Source organism: Limanda limanda, chromosome 7, assembly GCF_963576545.1.
Source record: "Limanda limanda chromosome 7, fLimLim1.1, whole genome shotgun sequence".
Lineage (NCBI taxonomy): Eukaryota > Metazoa > Chordata > Actinopteri > Pleuronectiformes > Pleuronectidae > Limanda > Limanda limanda.
Window position 1 is genome coordinate 23,589,523 of NC_083642.1, and position 26,353 is coordinate 23,615,875.

Here is a 26,353-nt window from a genome sequence, read left to right on the forward strand (position 1 = left end):
CTCAGTTTAAAGATTAACTTGGTATTGGGATAATCCTGAGATGACTTTTGTGTGTTTGTTTGATTTGTTCATCATTCCCAAATCTTCAAACTAAAAACAGTTTTGCTGACTATCCATTCTTAGGCGAATGCTGCTGTTGTACCATTCATAGATGGAAAGGACAATCGCTTCTTTTTACTTTTTAGCGAAAGGAGACTGAAAAAGTCCAAAAGCTGGTATTCATTACCTGATGAGATTTTATCCTCTTCCTCAGTTTTTCGTTTGTCCTACATCCCATATTTACTGATCTCAATCATACTTTTCCCAATATGGAGGACTAATCCTCCTCAAATTAGAGTTCTTTCGTTGAAACAATATTTAAAATTTCAAATGTTTGGTTTTCCTCATTAAATCAAAAAAGCGAAGGGGGTAGCAGTTCTGTGAGGTTATACATTGACATGATGTGCTAAATGCTAACATGTAAGGGAAGCCTGCATGCATAGATCATCACAGCTGCTTGTGTTTTAGCACCAAAAGCTGTCAAGGGGACCTTGATCACATGTTGTTAATTTAGACAAATCATGAATCCACTTGTTTATTAGAATTTGCTGCGATATTTAGATCTTATCGTGTCCACAGCTCCACAAAATGTCAATGTTGAATTTTTGGTTTGGCTCATTTCACCTTTGCTAACCTCTATAAACAGATTCTGTATCGTTATGTGCAGAATCTGTGGGGGAGGAACAGACCTTTGGGGCCAGCGCAGGTAAACCGTGCATGTGGAGAGCAAAAAAAGTGGAACACGTTGACCATAATATATTGGCTTTTCTAATTTATTTACATTCATATGCAGATATCTGTTATTGCAGATTAGCCCAAACATCATCTGGACCTAAAAAACCTTCAAAAAGTATCACTGTTTGTGTTTTGTGTGAAGAAATGTTTGATTTTAGAGATAAAATAAAATAGTTATACTGTAAATGGTGTATGGTGAATGGAAGACAGAGTCTTGGCCTTGATATCCGCTGTCTACTACTGAAGCCCCAAAATGTGTTTGTTTCATGTAGCGATAATGTTGCCTTAAAGCACGTACACGTGATAACAGATAACACTTGATATTATAGACAAAAAAGACTGAATGGATGACAGACACTTTCAGGTATCCCAAAAGAGAGACCGATGAAACAAATATAACCATAGAAGCCTCAGCCATCCTCTGTGTGCATGTGTTCCTTTGAATGTGCCTAGATGTGGGTGTGGTGTGGTGTGTTGTGTGTAAAGTCACGCCTGGCTGGCTATTATCTAGCGTAGACTCCGAGGTCCCTGGAGAGACACCAGAGGAGTCATCTGATTCACTTGCAGTTTCTTCTCTGACTGCAAATTAAAACGGGGCCGACACGGAGAGAGTTACAGATAGGAAGGCGAGCCGTGTTTTTTTAATTAAATCCATTCTGTTTCTGCTTAATCCCTGCCAAACAGATACTTGTCTGACATAATATTAACACATGAACAGTTCCTCTTCCCACCTGCATTAACATGCACCAGCTCCAGCTTTTCAGCTCACAGTGCATTTATCTCTCCCATCAGAACCAGGAGGCCCCTTGCTCTCCGTCTCTGTTTATGAAACACAGACGATCGGCTCTGATTTGATTTGGCGTTCAGCAGCCCTGATAATTATGATGAATCTTCCTTGCTGTGTTAGTGGTTGTGTATGTGCGTGTAGACTCTCTTCACCTCAGCTTTTTCTTTACTGATGCTGCTTTACAGTGCCACTGTGCTGTTATTCAGATCCGGGGACAAGAGTGCTTGGAAAATATTGATTGGCATTAATTTGCCGGGTGGAGCAGATGCATGCGATCTAGTACATTGGGTTAGTTCAGTCACTGTCTGACAGCCTGCCAATCACAGAGATACGTTACAGTTATTATTCAAACTTTCTACATGTCAGGTTTCCAGTGTGTTAATACCCATCTGGTGTCAAAATGAACTTCATGAACCACAAACTGTACACTCAGAGTTACATTGAGTTTGCCTCACGGTTATACTTTAGTTTATAACCTAGGGAATGATTTGATGGAGCTAAAATGCTGGAGGCCAACTGTCGTTCTGTTTCACAAGGCACATCTTCATTGCATAAGGGAAGAGTAAATTATAGGTGAAGTGTCAGTAACTTAACATAGAAAGTGTGATGTTTCAGAAAATGTGACTTCATTAAAGCCAATTTGATGTTTTATATCGACTGTATTTCTGAGGCACAGAAATAACATAATCCATTTCTGGTGTTGGAGAGTTTCAGCCTCTCCACCTTTGATTTGTGACACCGCAAGAGGTAATTTGAAAGCCACGTGAAGAAGAAGCATGCATTTGCTGAGTGTGAAACGAGAAGGCCATTTTCACATTCACCTTAAGGGCTAAGGCTTCACTATGGTCACCTTAAAGGTCCCGAAAGAATTTTTTTTGGGGTTGAATAATACAATAAGGTGGCACAATGGTGCGTTGATTAGTGCAGTCACCTCTGAGCAAGGTTTCCTGTTCGATTTGCACTTCAGCCGGAGTCTTTCTGTGTGGAGTAGCTTGTTCTCCTTGTGTCTGCCTGTGTTTCTCTGGGTACTCAAGCTTCCTTGCCTGGTACGCTGGCAACAACCAGGGAGTACACCACCTCTCGCCCAATTTCAGCTCCCCCCGACAACCCTCAAGGGATAAGATGGATAATGGATGGATGGCTAGAGAACCTAATATGTTTCAAATCTGTGACTAATTGCAAGTATTTTATATGGAACAGTTTAAAGTGCCTTAACCAAACACTGTGCTATATTAAAGCTGTATCTCCCGACAGTTTGTGCTTCACTCTCCCTCTTTCTTGATCTCTCCTTCCTAACTCTGCTTTGTTTCTCTACCCCCGCTGCTCTTTTCTCTTTTCACTTTCCATTTCCCAACCTCTGTAGTCGCCAGATGAGATAGAGGTGATGGTAAGTTTAGCCCCAATTTTCAAATTCCTTCTCTCCGCTCCATTTCAAATACTTTCAAATCCGTGCAGTTTTTTATTTCCCCATTGTCTCTTTGCACTGGCTGAGAGTCACTTTGAAAAAGTGGAAATCATTTCCAATGATTTCTATTAAACTGAAACTCTTGACTATTGAAACCTGAAAAAAGACTCCTTAAAAAAACGTTTTGAACATCATGCATGTCTAGAGTCTAATATCCTCTACACAAGCAATCCAGTTACTAATTTACTACTTCATTAATTGAGGTTATTTAATAAAAAATCTCACTTAAGAAAACTGACTCTCTAATAAAGTGAAGAAGTTTTATTTTAAAGTAAAGTTTCAGTTTTAGCAGATATTTATACTCTCAGTTTTGCAGCTGTCACATATTCAAACGCAGACATTCTGACGTTTTACTTTGGCGCAGGCAGGAAAAGTTCAGAAAACGTACGACGCAATTACACTACATTTCTGAAAGCAGCTTGTCTCTATTTTTCTTTCCAAACCATTTTTTGCTTTTGTTTTCTCTGTTTCACTTCACTCTGTTGTGTACCCCCTCCTGTTTTTATATTCTTCTGTCACTGTCAGGGTTTTGTGGGTTTGCATGTGCATTCATGAGCCTGTTTGTGCATGGGCATGCTTTTGTGAACATACGAGCATGTATTCCATCTTCGGTTCTACTGAACTACCTAAAAATACTATGATGTGTGGTGTGCTGAGGTTCTGGCTTCATTTTTCTGTGCTGGCACAAGCAGGGACACAATGGATAGTTTGCTATCCATGAATAAACTGGTGGCTGAATAGAGGGGCAGTTAAAAGTTGAAGCTGCAATTTGAGGCTCTTGATGGAATTGTATTCTATCTTTCACATCTCAGGCCTTTTAAGACTATATGGCCAAATATTTGAGAGAGTGAGTGTGTGCTAACAAGTGTTGGCCCACATGCTGGGATGTCTATGTGTCACATTCTAGCATGTGTTTGCAGCATCAGTACTTAAAAAATGCTTTCATTATGTTGAATGAATATTTAGTATTTTGGACTTTAAAACACTGTTTTAGAGGGAATTAAATGTCTTCTATTTATGGTCACGATTCATCTCGTAGCTGCTACTAGGCCTGGTTCCACTCGCACTAATCTTTTTACGAGGATTTTCCAAAACGTGAATGGATACCACAATACTACACATAGAAAAAATATATTTGAATTCCAATTCTACATTTTTCTATTCACCCTCCAATCCTATTAATAATCTTGAATTCTCACAGAATAAACTTGTGACCCCTTGTCGGGGTCCTCCCCTCAGGTGTGGAGCCACCTTTGTATGATATTAAATGATGATCACAGACATTTGTGTTTATGTTTGTGTGTGTGTGTTGTATCTTGTAGGTTCAGAAGCTACAGAAGAAAGATGCCCAGCTCACAGCATTGGATGCCTTCTACAAGGAACAGCTGGCACAACTGGAGAAGAGGGTACAACATTTTCACAAACACACGCACACAGACACACACTTGGAAATACTTTATTAGAGGCTTTCACAGACTCCCAGAGAAGACAAAGCTGTAGATATGTGTATATTGTATGTATATGAATATATTAAACATCTCTTAGAAAATACACTCACATACACTGATGTACAATCGAAAGAATACAGGGACAGACACACACACACACACATGCAATAACTCTCCACAAGATTTGTGTATATATATAGGAAGAAACCGGATGGCTAGAGATGATATGTGTTATAAGTCTGAGTCAGCTATAACAATTGCAATTACATGATTAACATGGTGTTTGGTTCCCAACACCGAAACCCTTTCAGATGGGGCACTTGCTGATATTAGTATCTTTTGTATTAAAGTGGTAATACCCTTGAGGATGTATGTGTCACGTTTTTCTGCAGTGCTAATACAGTGGGTACAGTGTGTTGGCACTGAAAGCATTCAGTACAAGTCTGTAGTAAATTAAAACAAGCTGCAACAGAGTAAGACAGCAAGTTCAGTCTGCACAGGATCTGTCGAAAAAGCGGAGAATTTGATCCAGGCTGAGCATCTCCTGAGAACCCTTACAAGCCCTTTCATTCTCTTTCATCCACCTGTCTGACATTTACACGGTAGAGAGGTGTGGAAACTGTTTGTCTCAAGTTAGGTCTCAGCCTCACGGGGCGCCACACAAGGAGGACCTTTACACTGGCTCTCTGGGGAGAAGCACTCCTCTGGTTCTCGGGTGGAGAAGACCTTTACTGGACATTATGTGTCAAATCTCAGTATTATGCTCTGTTTACCGTGCCTAATTCAAGCCTGTCCTAGGGGCGGGGGGAGTGTTGGCAGCAGAGGGCATCACATGGGGCAACTGTGACATTAGAGTGGCATCACTTTAGATACAGTTGCCCCCTGTGGACCGTCAACCTACTGACAGACAGACTTCATACTTGGTAACTGTTATTCTTCATATTTTGACAAAACCACCTGGTCTTTTGGGATATGCACATGGAGCAATATCAGGACAAAAAAACCTTTGCTTTAAGATTGCTGGTTAAAGTACATTGTTTATTTCGATTATATTGTGATCAGTATATGTATTGATATACAGAAATAAATGATTGTATGTGAAAATAAAAAGGAACTCTCCCAAATGTATTTTACTTTAATTAATTAATTATTTTAATTATTTTTTTCAATGTACATGGAAGCAAATTCCAGAGGAGTTCTGCAACACATCGGAGATCCAGGAGGTTAATATAGGATTGAATAACTTCCAGTTGACTCACATACGAACACAGAGCTATGTGGAAACAAGGCGTGAAAGACGAGTTTGGGATAAGGCTCTGATGGTTTAAATCTAGTTTCTGTGTGCATATGCTCATGTGAGTAGAAGTTACGTTTAGTGGGTCTGCCGTAAGCCACAATAAGCGGATAGAGTCACTGACTCGAGCAACAGGCTTTTCTCTATTCGGTTAAATCTGAAGTTTTGGCTTTTTGAAACTAGGCATGTCCAATCCTGTCCTGTTAGGCTCTGCTGAAGACTTTTTTCTTTCTTTCTTACACTCTTTCATTCCTTTTCTCCGTCTCACTTACTTTCGTTTCGTCTTACTTTCTTTTTATCCATGAATTTCTGTAAGTATTCTTTTTTTAGTTTCAAGTCAAACATACTTACATTACGATAGCACAAAATCTGTATTTTAATTACCACACAGTCAGCCCATTTATTACCATGGTAAATTGTCCCTACACACATTTGAAATACGCGCGCACACACACACACACCAACACACACAGGTCTGGGTATCAGCTGCCTGGCTATTTGTGCTGGTCTCATTAGTAACAGGTTGGGTTTGCAGAGGGAGCAGTAGACTGGCAGGCTGGCATACGAGTGGCACAAGCTGTATTTGCTGCTGAGCTTAGGATGTTTGTTTACAGAACACTTTGTGTGTGTGTGAGTGTGTGCATCGGAGACGTGTTTTGCATGCATACTGTATATTCAGCTGCATGTGTGCTGTACATGTATATTTGTGAGTTAATGTGTGTATCTGCTGGGCTCAGTGTGTTTGCAGACTGCATTGCTGTGGTTTTTAGTCTGTTTGACTGCTCAAAATGTTCTCAGCGCTTGAGATTTGGTTTTCTCAAACTGCTCGGCTGAACTGTACCAAAAACTGAGCTAGGTTTTAGTTTATGTTATCCCACTCTTTGCATTGACATACTTACTGGATGGAGATGTAGATGTAAGTGTCATGACCTTTCTCAATATACACTGGGGAGCAGAAAGACCGATTTTTTTGTAGTCTACTACCTTGGAACCGACACTCAGGATGAAGTCTTACTTTAAAAATATGTGAAACCTACACGGTAGTTCTCAATTCTCTGGCTTATATATGCCAGTAGTATGATAGTACAAGTATGTATTTCTTTGATTTGCTCCCTCTTCAAACTGGCTGTCATTCTCTCTCTTACACTCACCCACCCCAATTAGGGCGTACAGATGGAGATAATAATCATCTTCCAAGTCTGACAGGCTGCTTGATATGCTGTCAGTAATGGCCTACACACACACACACACACACACACACACTCACACTCACACTCACACTCACACTCACACACACACACACACAGACACGCACCAGTACACACACAAACACGGCGCTAATAAAAATACATTTCCTGGTGACGAACCTGAACTTTCATTATTTGACTAATCCTAACTATAGTCTAGTTTATAATCAGGTCTTCACCTCAAAATCTATACAGAATTCTGTATATTTGTATGTATGTGTTAAACATACTGTATATACATATATATTTATGTGCATGTGTGTGTGTGTGTACGTACGTGTGTGTATACGCACATATGTAGTATATGAATTTAAACGCATGTGTCTTTGTTAGCTCTTGAGTCAGATTGGCTTGGTGATCAAAGTTTTTTTTAAATGCTGTACTTTTCTGCTGTGTTGCGTTTTCTTATGGAAATGCTTACACTCTGGGGTTTATGTAGAGTCAAAGTTTAACGCTCTCATCCTGTGAAAAGCCATCTTCTCAAAATGCTGCAGCGAGGGATTCGAATCAGCTTATTAGTTTATCTTGTTAACAACATTTCCACTGAGGCTGGGCCCATCTGGAGATGAAGATATGAGTTTTATAATAGGTTAATGTTTCTAAATATTGCATGTGCGTGGCTAACATTCCAGTCACCTCATTATTTTTCCCTGAGAAGAAAAAAAAATGCTTGCGTCGTTCCTCAGTGGTAAACACTCCACGAAATCCAACCAGCTACAATCAATTAGAATATATGTTGGGGAAACGCAGGCTCTGCGAGAAAGATAAATATGAAAACAAATGTTGCCAGATCCTCTGGAGGTGTCGTTATAAATGTTAAAATGCTTTTTAATTGTTCCTCTTGCACATATGACTCTGTGGAACATTTATTTGTTATGTTGTATTTCACGTCTTGTGTGTGTGTGTGTGTGTGTGTGTATGTGTGTGTATGTCCCTTTAAAAATCTCTATAAACTTGGCTAAGATTCTACCAAAAAACTAATTCAGTTTTGTTCACATTTCACGTTACCGTACTTGTATGTTAAATACTAAAAATCTAAATTTGTATTGTTAGTAGCATCTATAAAATTGATGTTAATTGTCCTTATGGCAAGTCACTGCACATCTGAAAGCATCAGCAGCCAAACCCAAATCCTGGAGGTCTTAAATCCGAGCTTTCAATGGGATCAGCTTAAAACAATATGACTAGCTTAAATTTTAACTTGGATATTCAAATACTCTGTTACCCTGTACCTGCTAGATAACTTGCTCAGGTAACAGCCACAGAATCCTTGTTGTTGTAATTTATTTAGCTTAAATTTCTGTTGTATGAGTGAGTAACGCCTATTACAAAGGATGATAAACAGTGACTGGTGACTAGTACAGATACAAGGATATGCAGTATAAAATAAATGAGTCGATTAAATTTGGTGTCAGTTCAGTGCCAGTGTAAAAGGAGTATAAACATGGCAGATGACAGCTGGATCAGAAATCCTCTGAACACCCCTTAATTCAGGTCACTATGGCAACCATTGCTCCCACTCCTATAAATTTGTCCCCATAAGTGAAGTAAAAAGGATAATTCTTACAAAAGTGAAATTGAATTTTCATTCTAAGAGTGATACTTTATAATGAACTGATCCTGATGTGTGGTTGTGATGGTGCCTGCGCATGCGTGTGCGTTCGCACGTGTGTTAAATAAACCTGTTTATAATCAGAAAAAATAATACGCTAATAACACAGGCAACACTGCTGGATGTTAACAACATAGTTGTGTAACAGTAGTAAAATGTGCTATGATTTATTTCTATATGGTCATTTTGACAAGGTGTTCATAAATACATCTGAGCCTAGATGGGCTCTATAAACAATGTGTAGGAACAACACACGCCATTTTAAAAGATATAAACTGTACAGTAAAACACAGTACACTTCAACTTTGTTTATGTTAATGAGGTGTGAGATGTGCCTTAGAGTAGACCATGTGTAAGGCTTTATAGTCTGGCAATGTGACGAGGTGGAGATGGGGGGGAATTGTGAGATAGAATCTGAACAAAGCATTGTTTGTTATTTAAAAAAGCTTATCAAATTCTGAAAAAGCTAATGAATTTAATTAGTTTATTTAATTGCTATCCATTTTTTCAAAGTCCATTTAATTTGCATTGGGGCTGCATTTTTGTTGGGGGTTGATTTGAACTGAAACACATGTACACACAGTTTCTTTTGATTTGACCAGAAACATCAGTCAGTAAATGCAGATAATAGATGTTTCTGTTGAAATGTTAATCTGCTGACACTTGGGTGATTTTCTCTAGGACTGTAAACTGAATTCTTGGAATTGGGCAGAAAAAGACAATATTGTTTAAAATTATCTATAAATTTTAAAAAAAAGGCTATATGTTGTCCACAGCAGCACAAAGTGTTTCGTCCTCTGATCACTGAGCAGCCTCTGACTAGAACCCCACTTCTACATGACACTTTCACTTATTTCTGTGGATCCAGCATGACGCAGTATTCTGACTGTTAAATTGTGAGACATTGGATCTCATTAATCCTTTACATCACAGACTAGTTTCTAACTTGAAAATATTATAAAAACAGTCAGCTGTTCATATTTTATCATTGGAAGTCATTACATTGCTAATGTGTGACTGTGTTGCGTTTTAAGATGTCATGTAAATCTGTGTTTAAGCCACAGTCGAGACTACTTTTGTACCTGAATTGTCGAGGCGCCTGAATTTTCGCCATAAATACTAGTTCACAAATATCTTCCCCTCTATCTTTTTCCTCTTACCTTCATGCCCTCTGCTGCTTCACCGTTATTCTTCTCTTACCTCCCGTGCAGCTTTTTCTCTTTTCTTCTCCAGTAACCCTTCCCTCCCAAGCTGGTACAGTTTGCTGGTTAAATATTTGGTTGGGATACTCTGGGCTGGAAGGCCTAAGCTCGGAGGATCAGCAGAAGAGAGGCTGCAGTTGTTGGGGATTAGCTGCTTGTTTTATCATAATACCACTGCCTGCTTGTTTGGAGTTGGTGCTCTCTGGGCTGCAAACTCAAAAATCACAGTTTCTTTAAACATTTATGAGTAATGCAAGTCATTATTGCTGAGCTTTAGTTTTGCCAGAAGAGACAGAAAAAAAACATCCTCGGGATTTGAATGCAATACCACAACTTTTCCTTCATACTGTACTTTTATTAGTCTGTGGTATAGTTAACTTTAAGACTGGGAAAAATGGTATTTGGTCAAGTGTTGGGACAATATTCAGAGTAAATGAAAATAAAATGACTATTAGACTAAGGCAAGAAATCTATTTGATTTGATAAAAGAGTCAAAAGGATGGAAATCCACAAAGGATTGTGAATAAGTTAATGTAATATTGTTATTTTTAAAGTTAGGCTGTTGAAATAAAATTAAATGTCAGTTTTCCAGGAAGTTAAAAGAAATAGTTCTATATATATTCAACACAATTGTAACAACGTTGAAATTGTATTGCATGAAAATGATACTAAAAATGTAATAGTAAATGTGCTTTAATACAAAACTGAATTATTTATCCACTGCAAAGCTTCCAAAAGCCTTTGTCCATTTAGAAACATACTTGTTTAGAAAATAAAAAATCATATTTCAAAAACTAAAGGAAAGAGCTCAACTAATTCTTTTGGTTTGTCTTCCTGTGTTCTCCTATGTCTAGAATCTGGAAAGATACGAACAGAGCAAGGACCAATTCCACGAAGCTGCCTCCAAGACTGAAGAACACGTGAGGTGAGACACACACACGTGCACAAACACACACGTTCCCAGGCTAATTTGCAGTTCCTAACGTAAGGGGATATTATTCCCTGGAGCCTCTGACACGCACCCACCAACTAGCACACGTACATGAGCATGTAACAGCAGAATAACAAGCGGCGATTGATAGTGATCTGCACTTTTCCTCATTTCTTAACTAGTTAAATGCATACAATCTCTCGAGCAAACCTGACTAATGTGATAAGTGTTTTAATTGGCTCCTTTAATTAAGCTAAATTTAACAATACCCTATTTCCCCATCCTCGCCTTCCACTGTGGACTTGTAATGAGCCATAGCCAGGGAGAAGGTACCTAATTATTGCCTCTGCAGTCTGTAAAACACACAGCTGTAATTCACATTAGAGACCTGGCCTCGACGTGCTGTTAAATTTGGGGTCACACCAGTAACGGTGCTTTCAAAAGAAAAGAGTACAGCCACGCCAGTGTTTATGGGTGAGGACAAAATATACTTGTTTATGTCCTTCAGTGGGTCCCTCTCCCCGAAGGCAGACTTACGCTTGTGGCCAACTTCTTGTAAGTGTTTTTCTTATGTTATGTCCACAACTTGGATTTTTTGATCAACATTGCTATAAAAAAAAAGAGGGCCAATGGAAAAAGACGATCATGTGGGTTTTTGAAAAAAAACTAAATTTGTAAAATATATTCAAAGGCACAAGATATGGCAAATGGTAAACTTAAACATGCCATTGTAAAAATCGAATTTCTTAGTTTAGCTTTGACCAATGGTGGTTGCTGCCCTTGTACATGTTCTCCTTCGTAGCCACATCACATCTTCTCCCTCCTCCTGAGGGATGATCCCAAGCCAGTGTGTTCTGGGTCTGCCCAAGGCAATCATCCACATTGGACATGCGCAGAAATAATTTAAACGGATGGGCTCCAACCGCAGAGGAACACATAGGGAAGCTCTTTTTTCATCCAAGAACATTAATCTAAGGCTGCATTGGGCACAGCCGCACCAAAGCTGGACAGTTAAGACAATTAAAAGTTGCCTTGCATGGATGAAACACAGACTGGTGTAATTTTCTTTCCCTCATGACTGAACAAGCTGCCAAATGCTGTCACGGCAGGCCTGTTGTCCATTTCTATAAAGTAAAAAAAGGCACTCCAGTGTCAACATCTAACACAACATGTATATATACCTATGTATAGGTGCATTGGACAAAAGCAAATTAGCTGTGACTAACTAGAATTATTCTTCAAACGTACATTTTCAAGTACAAGTTATACCTTGAGACAAACTAAATTGAAGCATTGAGGAAAACAATGAGTAACACTGTTTTTTTCCATTATCTTTAAATCCTGAATAAAGCACCTAACTGATCCAGTTAAGAGTGGCAAGCTCCCAAAATAGGGAATAGGGTACCAAGGATTTAGAGTTTTAACATTTGCATGATCATACAATTCTACCTGGATGACTCAAAAATGTAACAAAACAATAATGTACCTTTTCAAAAGAATAGAGGATTACCTGCTGACTTCACTTTCACGACAAAACATTGTACAGAGTATTAAGCCCAGCGACAACGAGAAGCTTTGGACTATATTCATGCATTTATACTCCGCTCAATGTGTGTTCGCATGGAGGTTAACACATCCTCTCCATAATTTTGAGTGACTGTTCACTGCTATCTGCAGTTTAGGAATATGAGATTCCCATTAGACTACTGCAGCAAGCTTTTGATCCGTGCTGATGTTGAAGACCATGGTGATCTTACCTCTAGGGAATACAGTACAGTAATACCTCTAATCCTTTGCTCGTTTGTGTGAGTGTGTGTGGTGTGCGTGCGTGCGTGTGTGCGTGCGTGCGTGTGTGTGTGTTTATTTTGAGAGGGAAAGAGGGTATTCTGAATCCATGAGTGTTCTATCAAGGAAGATAAAACAACCAACGCTTCCTGTATGGCAGTACCTTTATGGTCAATTATATGGGTCTTTGGCCGGCTTTAGGGATTGGATTCGGCTCCATTCATTCTGTAATCTAGTCTAACCTTTGTGGAATTTAGAAGTGATACTTAAACGATTGGATTAAAGTGTAAGGAAACGAGTGACTGTGTTTATGGTGTCAGAATACAGAAACAGAATGTTTTTGATCTTTCTATGTGTACCTAAGTTGTTACAGCATGGTTCACTTCAGTAGAATGGAGTCATTGTTACGTTAGTTACACCTGTGCTTTCCGACTGTGACAAGTCAGATAAATGTCTGGGTCCTTATACGTCCTTTAGCTGTGTGATCTCTTCAACAAGTCCTTCAAACTAAACAACCAAATACATATGGTTTATTCCTGTCCATGGAAGCTACCAGCCGCAGATGAACTGGACCTCTGTCTTCATTGTAACGATAATGAACCTCATGTTCAAGTTGTGAGGTGTTTATGGACTAGTTACCACAAAACGTTTTGCAAACCATATCATCTTTCCAAAGTGAGGTTGGGATGAAAATGGAGGTTCAATAAAATTGTTTCCCGTGTGAAAGGAACCAGTGAAGTCACCAAGGTTTCTATGATCCATGACAGTTCCATGACCTGTGTTTATTATTTCAACCACTTCTTTAATTCCACCACAATGTTTCAGAAACCTTACCGAGTAGTTTTCTGCCAAATCCTTACCGCACTAAAACAATTCCATAAGAACATCACATGCTCTTCACTGTTATCATGAAGAAAAAGGTTCCACTTAAAGGTAGCTCTATCTTAGGAGATGCTCAATGGGTCATGAGAGGGTCAAGACAAACAACTTATTTGATTGTTCAGGTCGCAGGTTGATCGTTGTCTCCCCTTGTGGCTCTTTTGCAATTGAGATTGTCACAGATACAGGACACTTGTAACAAGTACCTCCATTTTAAAGTACTTTCTTTATTTCTTTATATATGAGATACATATGGTAAACAACCATGATTTACTCACATGATGTTAAGCCAGACAAGAATTACCTTCACTCAGGAAACTTAGTGTCATTGAATTTAAAAAAGTAGTCTAAGTAGTTGCAGCAGATATATGATTTAGCTCAGTACCAACTTTTAAATCTTAAAATTAAAATGCAAACTGCCTGAGCTGCTGTAACTACTGCAGCTGTGATTACTGTGAAAATTGTCTCACATTAATTGAATTCCAAATGCCTTTGCTGTTAGTAAAAAAGAGGTAGAGCCTGAAAATTGATAGACGCTGTGTGTGTATGTGTGTATTTGAAAACAAAAGACAATTCGGTGTTCTAACATTTCCAGATGACAAAGCTCCTGAGAAATCAGTGGGAAACTTCAGACAGACTCTGGTTTTGTGCTGTAAACAGTTCGAGTGAAGATGGTCTCAGTGCAGAGCGGTAGAACAAAGCCCCTATAATATTTGGGGTGTCTAACCCCCCCCTGGCTCCTGTTTGCGTGTTTGTGTGATGTGTAAATCCAGTGTTAATCCTTGAAGTAAAATGGCAGCTTTAGCTTCCGGCACTCTGTGGTTTATGAGACCCAGACAATCACAGGTCCACTCTGTGTCATTGTCCTGTGTGTTTATACGAAAGAGATAGAGGATGAAAAGAGAGAGAGAGACAGACACCTGTAGCACTCTGAAATATCAAACTCAGCGAAGCATAAAAGAAGAAAATTATCAAGTTCCCTATTGTTGTCTTTTCCTCTTCCTGTCTCTGTTGGCTTTCTCTGACCAAACCTTCATATTTGCAGCATAGATGTACTGACTGTATGCACTGCACACCAGAGATCCAAGTTTCTTAAATCACAAGAGCATAATTCAGCAACCACAGTCACACTAATAATGTGTTCTCTCCAGCACATAATACACGTTTAATAATTGTTTTTTACTTGTGAAGGGAAGTAAAACAACACTATCAGGACATACGGCCATATAGTATCAATACAATACATGCAATAGAAAGAATTGCAAATAAATAGTTAAACAATATAATTGCTTAATTAAACTAATACTACAGGCCCCCAATCCACCACCTTCTCATCACATGGTCCAGTCTTTATTAGCACTGAAGCACAGTTTCGTAGACGTTCCACCTCACAGAAATCCACCGATTTCGTCAGGTTACATAATGCTTTAGATGGTGGTGTGACTTCAGGCTTGCATCAGCAAAACAGCATTAGAACTTAAGTCTTCACCACTGGGTCTCTAGATGATTCTGTACATTTGAACACTCAAGCTTCAGCTGCAGCTTGTGTAGATATAGGCCCTGTCCCTATTCCTGTCCCTTGTCTCTACCCTTAGATATGAAGTGCGGTTCCCTGGGAGTGCCCCCCTCCAAACGGAGCCATGAGTAGTAGGGTTGGAAAATCTTAAACTAGGAATTGGTACACTACTCGCTGCTTCTTCAGCAACCGACCTACGTTATTACGGTGATAATCAATATCAACTTACATTATTATATCTGACAATTGCAGGACAGATTTATCCATTGATCAATACACAATCAGTCAGTATGTTTACATCGCTTTTGTCAATGTAGCAATAATCATCACGTTTTCATTTGCTTCTTGATTTAAAAAAGATATTCCGCTGGATTTAAAAAAAAAATCATGGTTGTTTTGGTAGATTTCATATTTAAATTTATGAGCATTTTACCCACGGCGATCGCCATGTTGATTGGCATCCTCCGTTCATATTGCATTTAGGAATTTCCATCTACTCCGCCGTTTGTAGGGGGGTCCTGAATAAACTATGGTTCCAGGAGTGTTTGAAGGGCTAGATGGCCACTACCACTGCATCACATAGAGAAATGGGACAACACTATCCCTTCACTCTCAAAACGAAGGGGTGAATTGGGACAAGGCATTATTGTACCTGGGTGAGACTACTGGTGCTGAAAGTCTAAGTGAGGTCCAATCTTGCAGTGAGAGTCAGTCGATAGCTTTGAAACGAATAATACATGAATGCTGCAGTGGTTCAGCACAACAACCCTGCCTAGACTTGTGTACCCTCTTGTTGGTGCTGCCACCGAAAAAACCCAGTCCTCTTAGCAGTGGTCTGTGGCAGCAGGCCCACACTGCCACAGTGATTGCTACACCTAACTGTGGCCACTTAACAAAGGCATTTTGAATTTCATTACTTGTAGACAACCTTTAGCTGTCCAATTACAGAAAGACGGAGGGAGACAAGAGGACGGAAACTGTTGTCTTTTTCAGATTCATTTTGTATGAGAGAGCGAGAGAGACAACCTCCTCCTCTTCAAAGTTGAAAGTAATAGAACGGGAGCGGGAGGGAGACGGACAAGGCAGATGTCCGCGTCTAGCCGCTCAGGTCAGTATCCAAGGCATTTTAACAAGGCCAGCTGTCTGTAACAGTAGTAGCTGAACTAGCCTTAATAGCCAGCCTTTGTCAGATCCTCCCAGCCTTTGTCAGATGATGCCAGCGAACGGAGATCACTCAGAGATACGGCTGGAAACATTGGCAAGGCAAGTCTGATTGAGAAAGGCAGTGTTGCTGTGCTGTAAGTGAAAAGCCGTGCAAAAACATGTCGTTCACAGAAGTTAGACCCAGATCGATTTCAGATGTGTTCATTAAATACCACTGAACTTTAAAGTGGCATTTTGAAGAAAAACTAAATAATTAACCCTGATTTGAATGGAAATGGTAGCCGTGTTATTAACTTTATCAAGTGGACAGCAACTGTACAGGAAACCTCAGTCCGCCTTGATTTTACATCTGTCAGGAATATAAGCTTATTACAAGGTAGTCATTGTATAAACAGAGGCCATTTCGGTTCATCCTGAATCTGATGTGTTAAAAGAGACAACTCCTTTTTTACTGACTAATTAACACTTTTGAACAATTTATACCAATTTTCTCATTTCCAACCCTGAGAGTGCTTATGTTCAACACACTCATCACAAGACCTGCCAGGCTCTACGCCACCGTCCAGTACAGTCACAGCCCGTTAACTGGGTGGACTGGTGGTATCTGAGTGCAGGTTTTTAAACTGACAACTTTCCTATCATAAGCCTGAGTCTTTTACCTTTCAGCAGTTGCCCACTGGAGATTTTATAAAAAAAAATTAATCAATGTCTCTCTCTTCTGTACCTTGAGATTTTATTTTTTAATAGCTGTTTAGATATGTGACCACAGAAGCTTCAAATGGTCCTAGAGTTAAACAATTTTGGATTATAATAGAAAGTGTATGGGCTCCAACTAGGGTCAGAGTGATTTTTTATTTGTAAAGTCAGTTTACAAGCTGAAAAAAGCCAAGGTTGTCCTTTAGGTGTCTGTCCCATTCAGACAAGAAAATTCATATTACAATTGAATTGAATTCAATTGTTAAAGCTAGATCGTTTACTAAATAGTTTCTGAACAGCATTAAAAACCCTATTAACTTTGAATACACTAAGATAAACCATCTTCATCCGGGCAAACAGTCACTGGTGTGCAATGCACATTCACTAGTTCACATTTATTTTGTGGCAAACTCACAAAATTAATTTTGATACCACCCACAAAATATACAATTGTAACGAGGAGCCTCATAAGAGCAATGATCCTGACCTTGATTTTATGGGAAACAATTTGTGTTTAGGTTTTATTGGGTTGGTTGTTATAATTGTTAATAAGCGATTAACATATTTTTAATGGATATTTGGAGATTTATAAGTAGGAGAGCGATGGACCTGGACATATACAGTACATGTGCTAGTATATATGAAGTATCATGCAGGGACACGTTACAGAGTGCGGTAATAATAAGAAAACATGTGCAGCATTGACAAAGGAGTATCAGAAGAGACGAATGTACTGTGCCTCATCATCCATGTTTATATAAGAGACAGAGTAAAGACTGAGCTCTAGTACATAGAGGGCACTCTCTTCCTGGTTGCAGGTGCGATAGGAATGGAGAGATGGGGGAGGACGTGTGAAGCAGAGTGGAGATACAAGATAGAGGAGAAGAGGATATGTGCCCACAGTCAATTGAAAAGCTGTCAGGGTGCAGGTGCATACAAGCTACAAGCTGGAGATAAGAGGCAACTCTGTCTCTCAAGCTGTTTTCCTCTTCACCTCTCTAGCCCTCTTCTTCCCTTGTTATAATTTCCTTTATTTCTCTTTACTTCACCGCAGCGCTAGTATTAATCAAGCCAGCCATGGTAAAACCGTCTTTAAAGGAATTCTGACCCTGTAACTAGTCAAATGGCAGTTCATGCCTCAGTAAGTAAGGATGGATCTGTGTACCCTAGAGTCTGTAGTAACCTGTCCAGTTGTGAGCAAATTATTTGAATGCTGCAAAGTATTCTGGATTAGAATGACAAGGTTTCCCCAAAAGAATAGCTAGACATGTATCTACTAATTCCAGAAAAATGCATATCTAAGAACTATTCATCTTATCAGCTTCACTCTTCAAATGTGTATTGTTAAGCGGCCGAGAAAGTGCTGTGTCGACTCTGATGCGATTCGCTCAATTGGTTTGAATCAACAGCAGAAGCGTTGTCAAGACCTTTTTCCTGTACATTACATACAATGTTAAACATGTGGCGCAGTAAAACTTAGTGAAACTGGAAGAAGCAGCTTCCTATTGTGTTGATTGATTAGTTGCAGTGGTGCAGGTTGGTGTTCTCTCATTTCTCTCTCCTCTTTTATTCTAAGCTAACGCCTTGAATACAAATATCAGAGGGCTATAGATCTTCTCTCTTCAGTCATCAGCTCAGATATAGGCCATATGTCCCCTTCACACAGAGGCCCATATACCCCACAGTAACACAAGAATGGCTGCAGCAGCTGCCTCGATAAGTCACGTATCAGACAATGAATCAACAAGACTTGGAAGGGGAAGAAATGGAGGAGAGTGTAAAACAGACGATGATTGATAGTGTAAGCCCAAGTTGTTCAGGGCAAGACTGCTTCTGGACTCCAGAAACAGAAGGTCGACAAAAATAGACAAAAAGCCCAGGTTGATGACTGGCCAAAGAAATTTGATAGAGACATTTCTTGCAGGACTGAGGAGAAAGTCACTGCCCATGCACTACCTCGCTTGGTCTTTCCACTCTTGATCATTGCTATCATGTTTATTTGATGAACCCTTATATTTCCACATGTTAAATACATAGAATAAAAATGAAGGAGTGTTTCATTCAGCAATATTTTATATCGTTAGGACCATCACATATGTCGTTAGGACTTGTTCTCATTAACAAGATGTTGCAGAGTTTGACTGCACTTGTGTTGTAGCCCTCAAGTCAGTCACAATATTGGATTCCCTTAATTTTCTCCTCCTAAGGCACTGCTTCATATGAGATGTTAACATGATTTTCTAATTACTTGCCTGAAACACAGCAGAGATACCAATACTTTGTAGTTGACAGCATAGAAATAAATGGTGCATAGAAGAAAACAATGTGTCACATGTACAGCCAAAGCCATTAAGGAAAAAAATGTCACTCTTAACTAAGCGTGGTTTTGAGGCAATAAAGCATTCTTCTTATCAGTCTTGTGGCTTTGCCAGTAACTTTTGTAGTTCTTGGTGGGTTGTGTGTCTTTTCCATTTACCAATTTCTCCCCTTTGATTTCCCTCCCTCTCTCCGTCTTGGTAAGCTGGTCTGCGATGTCCACGAGTCTGAAGCCTCTGTGTTCCGTCCGCCTCCGCCTTCGCTGCTGAAGATTAAAAATAATGGGCAGCACCATTAATTAAGCAGCTAATCTTACTGTTTATGTTTTGTCACATTTTCCACTCACAGATGCGTAGAAAGCTCCCCCCCCGAAAGAATGACTGCTCCTGCAGCATACACGCACTCACACACATACGCACACATTAGCAACAACACGCCGTTCCATGGCTCGACGAGCTGTCAGGGCTGTTGCTTTACTTCACTCCAGTTAAAAAGCAGACGCCGCCTCTCCCTCCCTCTCTTTATTTATTTATTTTTGGAAGCGGCTCAGTTAATATTGTTGATTTAAGACCTCACCTTCAATTTGCTGTAGCATGTGGACAGAGCTTTAGCTTTTGCTGCGGCTGAACCAATTTTCTGCTTCAAGCGCCTTTAATAAACCACAGCGCGCTATCAGGGGTCTTCGGCTTCCCTGATGAAGGCCATTTATTTCAAATTAAAGGAGAGTTCCTTATCTTTGGGAGCCTCAAATGGAGAGAGAGATAAAGATGGCGCACTTTGGTGTCGTCTTCTCTAGGTTGTTAATGTAACGAGAGAAACGTAGTGAGCGAGGGAAAAGTAAGATAGGAGACTGAGTTGGAGAGAAGACAATCACGTAAAAAAAACAAAAAACAAGACAGATTAAATAGGGAAGATTAACCATTAGAGGTGGTGCTGGGGAACAGATATGATTAACTGTCTTTCCTCTTTTGAAATGGGCCTCTGAGTGAACAGCAGTGGACGTTTCATCCTTCCCTTTTCATCTTTCTATCTCACTTTTCCCTCTGCCTCTTTTACCTCTATCACCCATTCTCTGATCAACTGCCTTTGCCTTCACGATATTGTGGCTGATGAAAAAGTGTGTGTTTGCCTGTGTGGCTACGACTATGAAACACTGGGGTCAGCTCTCCTCTGTGAATCAAAGCTAAAAAGAGCCTTTAACTCGGCTTTCAATGAAGTCTGGTGTTAGCTGCTCCTCGCAGAGAAAGTGTGAATGCTCCGGGCACAACGTGGAGGAGACGTGCGTGCGTGTGTGTGTGTCTGTGTGTTGCACATGCTCATAGTACTTTCATGTTTACAGTGCGCTCGAAAGTGTGTGGCCATGTACATTTGTGCACTCGCCTTTTTATACTCGCGTGGGTGTTCATAAACGTGCTTGGTCTTGCTTCAATCAGTCAGAATCCATTACAGTGAGGTATACAGGTAAACCCGCCATCGTTAAGATTCTGACAGATAGACGGGCAAAGACCAATTATAATACAGACCTCATATCAAATTAAGTACGCTCAGTCTCTCAATGCACACGTTTCGGTTGTATTTGATCAGTATGCTCCTATCCACCTAATTAAATGTGATTTAGCACTAATTACATGATTTGAAATGAAGCACTTACTATGCACACCTTAGCTTGTTAAACAGGTTGCAGTGGGTGGAAATGTTAATTGTTTTTTCATCTCTGTCTTGCTTCATTTAATCAGATACATTTTTCCCACCTCGGAATAGCTTTTCATTTTTCACATTTTTTCTTTTGTTTGGTTGGTTTGTTTTTAGAAAGAAGGACATGTTTGTCATAAATTTTTTATATTTTCTATGTCTGTAACTCATGCCATCTTTTACTATAGTTACCAGGGTTACCACAGCTCAAGGCATAATTTCTTTCTAAAGCAAGTTTAGAAAAGAGGTTGAAAAATGCCTGTTCGCTCGCACATTATGATCAAATTCAGTTTTCATTTCCAGGCTGCATCTATGTGAACAGAACCACTTTCTCTCTCTCTCGTTTTACTCACTCTGTATTCTATACTTCTCTGTCAGAAGCTGGATTCAGCTTGAGAGCAGAAGCAGACACCTTGGATCAGAAACATTACATTTTGCACATCAGGTGTTAGAAATCTTCGAGGTTCTGCTCTTTCGTAGTTTTTTCAGTCCTTATTATCTCTCTGCAAGACCGAATTTAGTCAGTTAGGGAGAGAAGCAAACCTAACTATTTTCTATTGTCCGTGTTTTCGCAGGCCTCGTAACACAGACCCAGTGTGTCTTGGCCTGCAGACTCAGATTTTATCCTGCTTCAAGAACAACGGAGACCAGACTCTAAAGTGTTCAGACCTCGCCAAAACATACATGCAATGTATCAACGCTGCAAAGAAGGTAAGAGTTGGTCAAATCTAGATCTCATGGTTTAATATATCTACACATGTCATCACCTACATATTTTTCTGAGATAAAGGTAAATATAGTTATTATAAAATAATTTACAGATTTACTCAAAAAAACATATAATCTCCGTCACCAGCACAATTACCATAGACATCATTATATCCTGATGGAATAAATACAGAATCTATGCACAAAGAACACATCTTTAATTACACACACTGTTTAGTACTGCAGCCCATGAAATTTATATAGAGAAGTTACTCAGATAATAGTCCTAATGTTAAGCAATAGGTCAAAATCCATTCACATTAAAACTAGAACAAACAATAACTTGCTATATTGGTCACCCCCCCAAAGCTGTATATCAGACACAGTGATTCACACACCAGTGATTCCAAATTACAATACGCAACATCAATACAATGTTAGTCTCACATGGCCACTGACTTATCTCCAGGGTGCTGTGTCAGAGCTGGATAGAGGTCTGGCTGCACTCATTATCATTCTGCTATCAGGGTGAAAAAACTGCTCGAACTTGTTTGTATTTCTTTAAACCAAAGACAATAGTCTTGGACGGCACTAAGCCCAGGAAGTAGCGATGGTGCTCCTCCAATATGGTGTCTGCAGGGAGCTTGTATTGTTGTAACTTTTGCACATGGGGCGGCAATGCTGTCAATATAAATAGTTAAATCCCAATAAATGAAAATTGCTTAAAAAGAAGGGAAAAAACTGTAAACAACCTTTGTAAACAATTCCACATTTTGTTAAAAACGCCATTTTCAAAGTTTAGGTTGTTTCTCACTATTGTTCATCAGTGGTGGTGACAGTTTTGAAAGCGTTTTTGAGTTCTTTTTTGGTTTGAATAGCAACTTTTTTACAAAAAAATTAATTATGTCATATTGGAGAGATCTCTTTTATTTCCACAGCTGCTGATTCTCTGATGTTAAAGAAAAGGTCATATTCTTTTAAAGAGCTGTGCAAGTAAATGAGGGAAAATCTGGTTAATAGGGTTTTGAGCGCGGCCCCTTCAGGTTTTTACATAGCAATAACAGCCTTGTCATTTAAATCAGCTTTCAGTTGATTTAGTATGCTTTTTTTCAGCACTGTCAACCTTGTTTTCCTACCAGTGCCACCTCATCAAGGCAAACTCATTCAAGGCTGTGATAAAATAAGTTTTAAGTTAAAGTTTCCCTGGGCACTGTAGCTCTTTTGGTTCTAATTACAGGCATTAAATGTTTTGGAGAAAGTTAAGATAAACAGGCTGTCTTCTGAAAACAAGCCGTAAAAGGGAATGTAAAACCAGACATTTGCTATTAATATGTGAGTAGTTAGTTAACTTTTCAACTGAAGAAAAATTGTGTAAATAAGATGGACTCATCCAGTCAGATGCGGCTGTATCTGCATTCTCACCATTAGAATTCTAGTAGGGTGTGGAAGCAAAATGCTTGCACTGCAGACTTCGGTTGACTGTGAATCAGATTATGTAATATTAGACTCTGTTTAAAGGCTCTTTTATGTTTTTTGCCTTATATATATATTTGAATATTTTAAGTGTGAAGCCTCATCTTTAAACCAAGTCCCTAATCACAGCAAAGAAGACATACTTTATATGATGCGTGGGAGCCATGTTTTTATAGTATCATTTTAGTTAGTTAGATGAGAAGTGAGGTCTGAAACCTGTAAATTGAGAAATTTGAATCCAAACCTTATAAAGAAATATGCAATAAAAGGAGATAAGAAAAGCAAAGCAATAAAAACAATGTATAAATAAAGGAAAGACAACAGTAAGTGAGTAAATTATATTGTAAACCTCATTAATATATAAATGATATCCACGGCCGCTCGCACCAGAATCTTAAGTCAAAACAACTGCTTTGTTTGCTATGTCCACCAGCCTCCCTCAGGCCCCAACTCTCCCCTTGTTCCATGTTCTCACCAGGTTGTTGCCTATACAGTCTATTAGGCCTGTCACGATAACACATTTTTCTGTGCGATAAATTGCCCCAGAAATTATTGCGATAAGCGATAATATTGCCGTTTTGACACCATTTTCAACTTATAGATAGATAGATAGAGTACTTTATTCATCCCCGAAGGGAAATTAAGTTGTCATAGCAGCCGGTATAATTGAATACAATAAAATACAATACAATACAATAGAATAAAATTAAAAATAAAAGGTAGAAAGAATAAAAAAACAGAAGCACAAGATAAAAATACAATAAAATAGGTAGATAAGGTGCATTGGCAAGATGATGGTAAAAGTACTGATGATATGATGGTAATGGTATTGTTAGACAGTATATAAGAATAGTACAGTATATATAGTATATAATATAACATAATATATATTTATATATGATAGTAATTATACCAATATAAAAGCACTATATGGTAATAATGGCAGCAACAGTATATATAATAATAATAGTAAGGGTGATATAATAATAGTAATTATAACATGTACACATAAATAAATATGTGTATATAGACTTATGTAAACAAGAATATACAGAGAGTATGATATGATATATAGTAGAAGTATGAATATGAATATAAGTATTTGACTATACAATAGGTAATATAATATACTATGAGTCTAAGAATATGTATACAGAGTGTGCAAAAGACAATATTATTGTATAAAATGATATATAATATCAATATGGTTTATATGCACACATATCACATATGATGTGAAGTAAGTAAATATATAATGATAATGGCATAATAATGCAAGTACACCCTTTCGAAGATCAATAAACTTTTATTTTTAAAGAACACTGGAACTGGACATCTGGAAGACATTTAAGAAAGACTTTTTTATTGCCAAATATATGAACTGTTTAAAGTAGATTATAAATATAAATAAATACAAAAACTTTTTAACTTAAAACTATGAATAATATATGAACTGTTAACAAAAGTTTACACTATACTTAAATAAATAAAAATAAATACCAAACAGACACACTCTGACTCGTGACTCTGGTGCCTGAGCCAATTGAGACCCCGTGTCTCCGCGGAGACCCCTGTGTCAGACCGCTCGGAGACCCCCGTGTCTCCGCGGCTGGGGCTGTCGCAGGCAGGCTTCCGCCCGCCTTCGTCCCCCCGAATGCTTTTGTGAAACCTTTCTCGCCGTGGTCTCCGTTCCTCCCGCCCCGAGCCTTTCCAAGCCGACCCGGAGCCGTCGCGGCGCACCTCGGAGGAAATGCGCCCGGCGGGGGCCAGCCAGCGCTTGGGAGAGGGCTCGCGGGGAGATCCTCCCACACCTGCACGGGAGCCCTGACGCACGCGGGGCGCGGGCACAAGAGTCTGTCCACCGGCAGCCGCGGCCGACTGCCGGATGGGATCTGCATCGATCTCATTTTTAGCCTTATGCGAGCGGAGTTGACGGAATCCGTCATAGCGACGGAAAACTTTAATCCCTGAATTTATTGCAGCCGGCAAAAAATTATCGCTCATTTTAATTTATCGCGCAATTAATTGATTTATTGCATATCGCGACAGGCCTACAGTCTATGTGTGTGGTGGAGCAGAGTAGTGTTTCCCCTATAAACATTACCAGAATCACAACTGAATAATGTTTCTCCGTGTACAGGAGAGCTAAAAAAAAACAATCCAGCTGGCTGCTCCATGTGAGACGCTTGGTAAATAAACTTATTTCGGCCTTGCGTTAACTCTTGGAGGTGAGGCTGAGGTGTTTTTGGTTTAACAGCAGCGTGACGGGCTGCTCTTCAGTCCATCACAGTGTGGTAAACGGGTTAAAATAATCATGTTCCCCTGTTACATTACCTCCAATCAGAGGTGGAGTCATTTCCCTTGAGCAATGTAAAGAGGGGCGATGGTTTTAAGGGGTGGAAGGCACTAGCATGACCAAGTTCCTGGATAGGCTACCAAAACGAAGAAAGAGAGAGAGACTCAGATAGTAACACACACTGAATATCAGCGTGAGGTTCTGCTCAGTGTTATGCATCACCACCACCGTAAAAAAAAAGAAAAGTAATACTGGAGATGCTAAAAAATAACACGAACAAATAAAGATAGAGGAAATTTAAAAAAATTGACTTCTTTATACCCTATGCTTCGTGGTTTAAGGAAAAACTTTATTCTTTGAAACTCTTTTCAAACTCAGTGCTGTTTGAAATATTCTCATTTATATATTTTACTTATGATGTGTTTGACATGTCTGATGATTCTCCTCTTCAGCAGTGTAATTTTCTTTGCAACACAGAGAGCAGACAAGACGCCCTTCTTATGCATGCACTCAGTAAAACCTAGCCCTTGTACTTTACTTTTCAGTTCTCCACATTCCTCAGTTGAACCTGCTGCTGTATTATTCAAAAGCAAAGACACGTTCTTCAAGTATGTGCATCATTGCAGCAGTTTTGAGTTATGAATTCCCAGAAAGTTAGAGGAAAAATCACAAGGAAGAGAAGGAGGAGATGAGGAGGGGGGGGGGAGGGTAAGGTCTTTACAGTAGCGGCATTTGAAGGTGTAGCTGCTCATCATGCATCCAAACAACGTATTAATCTACCTCATGCTGCTCCCTGCTCACATCTCTTCCGCATTGCTCAGGGGTACTGAGGCTTCCCCTGGCATACAGTAATACAGCATGTGATAATCAGCTCGCCGCCGAAACTTGATTCCCCTGTTCTCGCACTAATGTAATGTGCTTGTGAGTGAGGCTGCATGTACGTGTGCCCTGTCAATAGCCTTTGAGCCTTTGTATACGCCTTGTATTACACCAAGCGGACAAAAATGCACATTTATATACATGGGTTTTGACCACATGTGTGCGCTCTTGTATTTGTTCACTTCTGAG

General features: G+C 39.4%; 1 protein-coding gene across 1 annotated transcript in view; it reads left to right on the forward strand.

Moving 5' to 3' along the window:
- The window catches only part of LOC133005075 (MICOS complex subunit mic25a-like), a 67,930-nt gene that overhangs the window by 21,524 nt on the left and 20,053 nt on the right, over positions 1 to 26,353 (forward strand). The window contains exons 5-7 of the mRNA XM_061074662.1: positions 4,349 to 4,432; positions 10,684 to 10,754; positions 21,384 to 21,519. Of these exons, the coding sequence (XP_060930645.1) occupies positions 4,349 to 4,432; positions 10,684 to 10,754; positions 21,384 to 21,519 (291 nt within the window). The remainder of the gene's footprint in view (positions 1 to 4,348; positions 4,433 to 10,683; positions 10,755 to 21,383; positions 21,520 to 26,353) is intronic.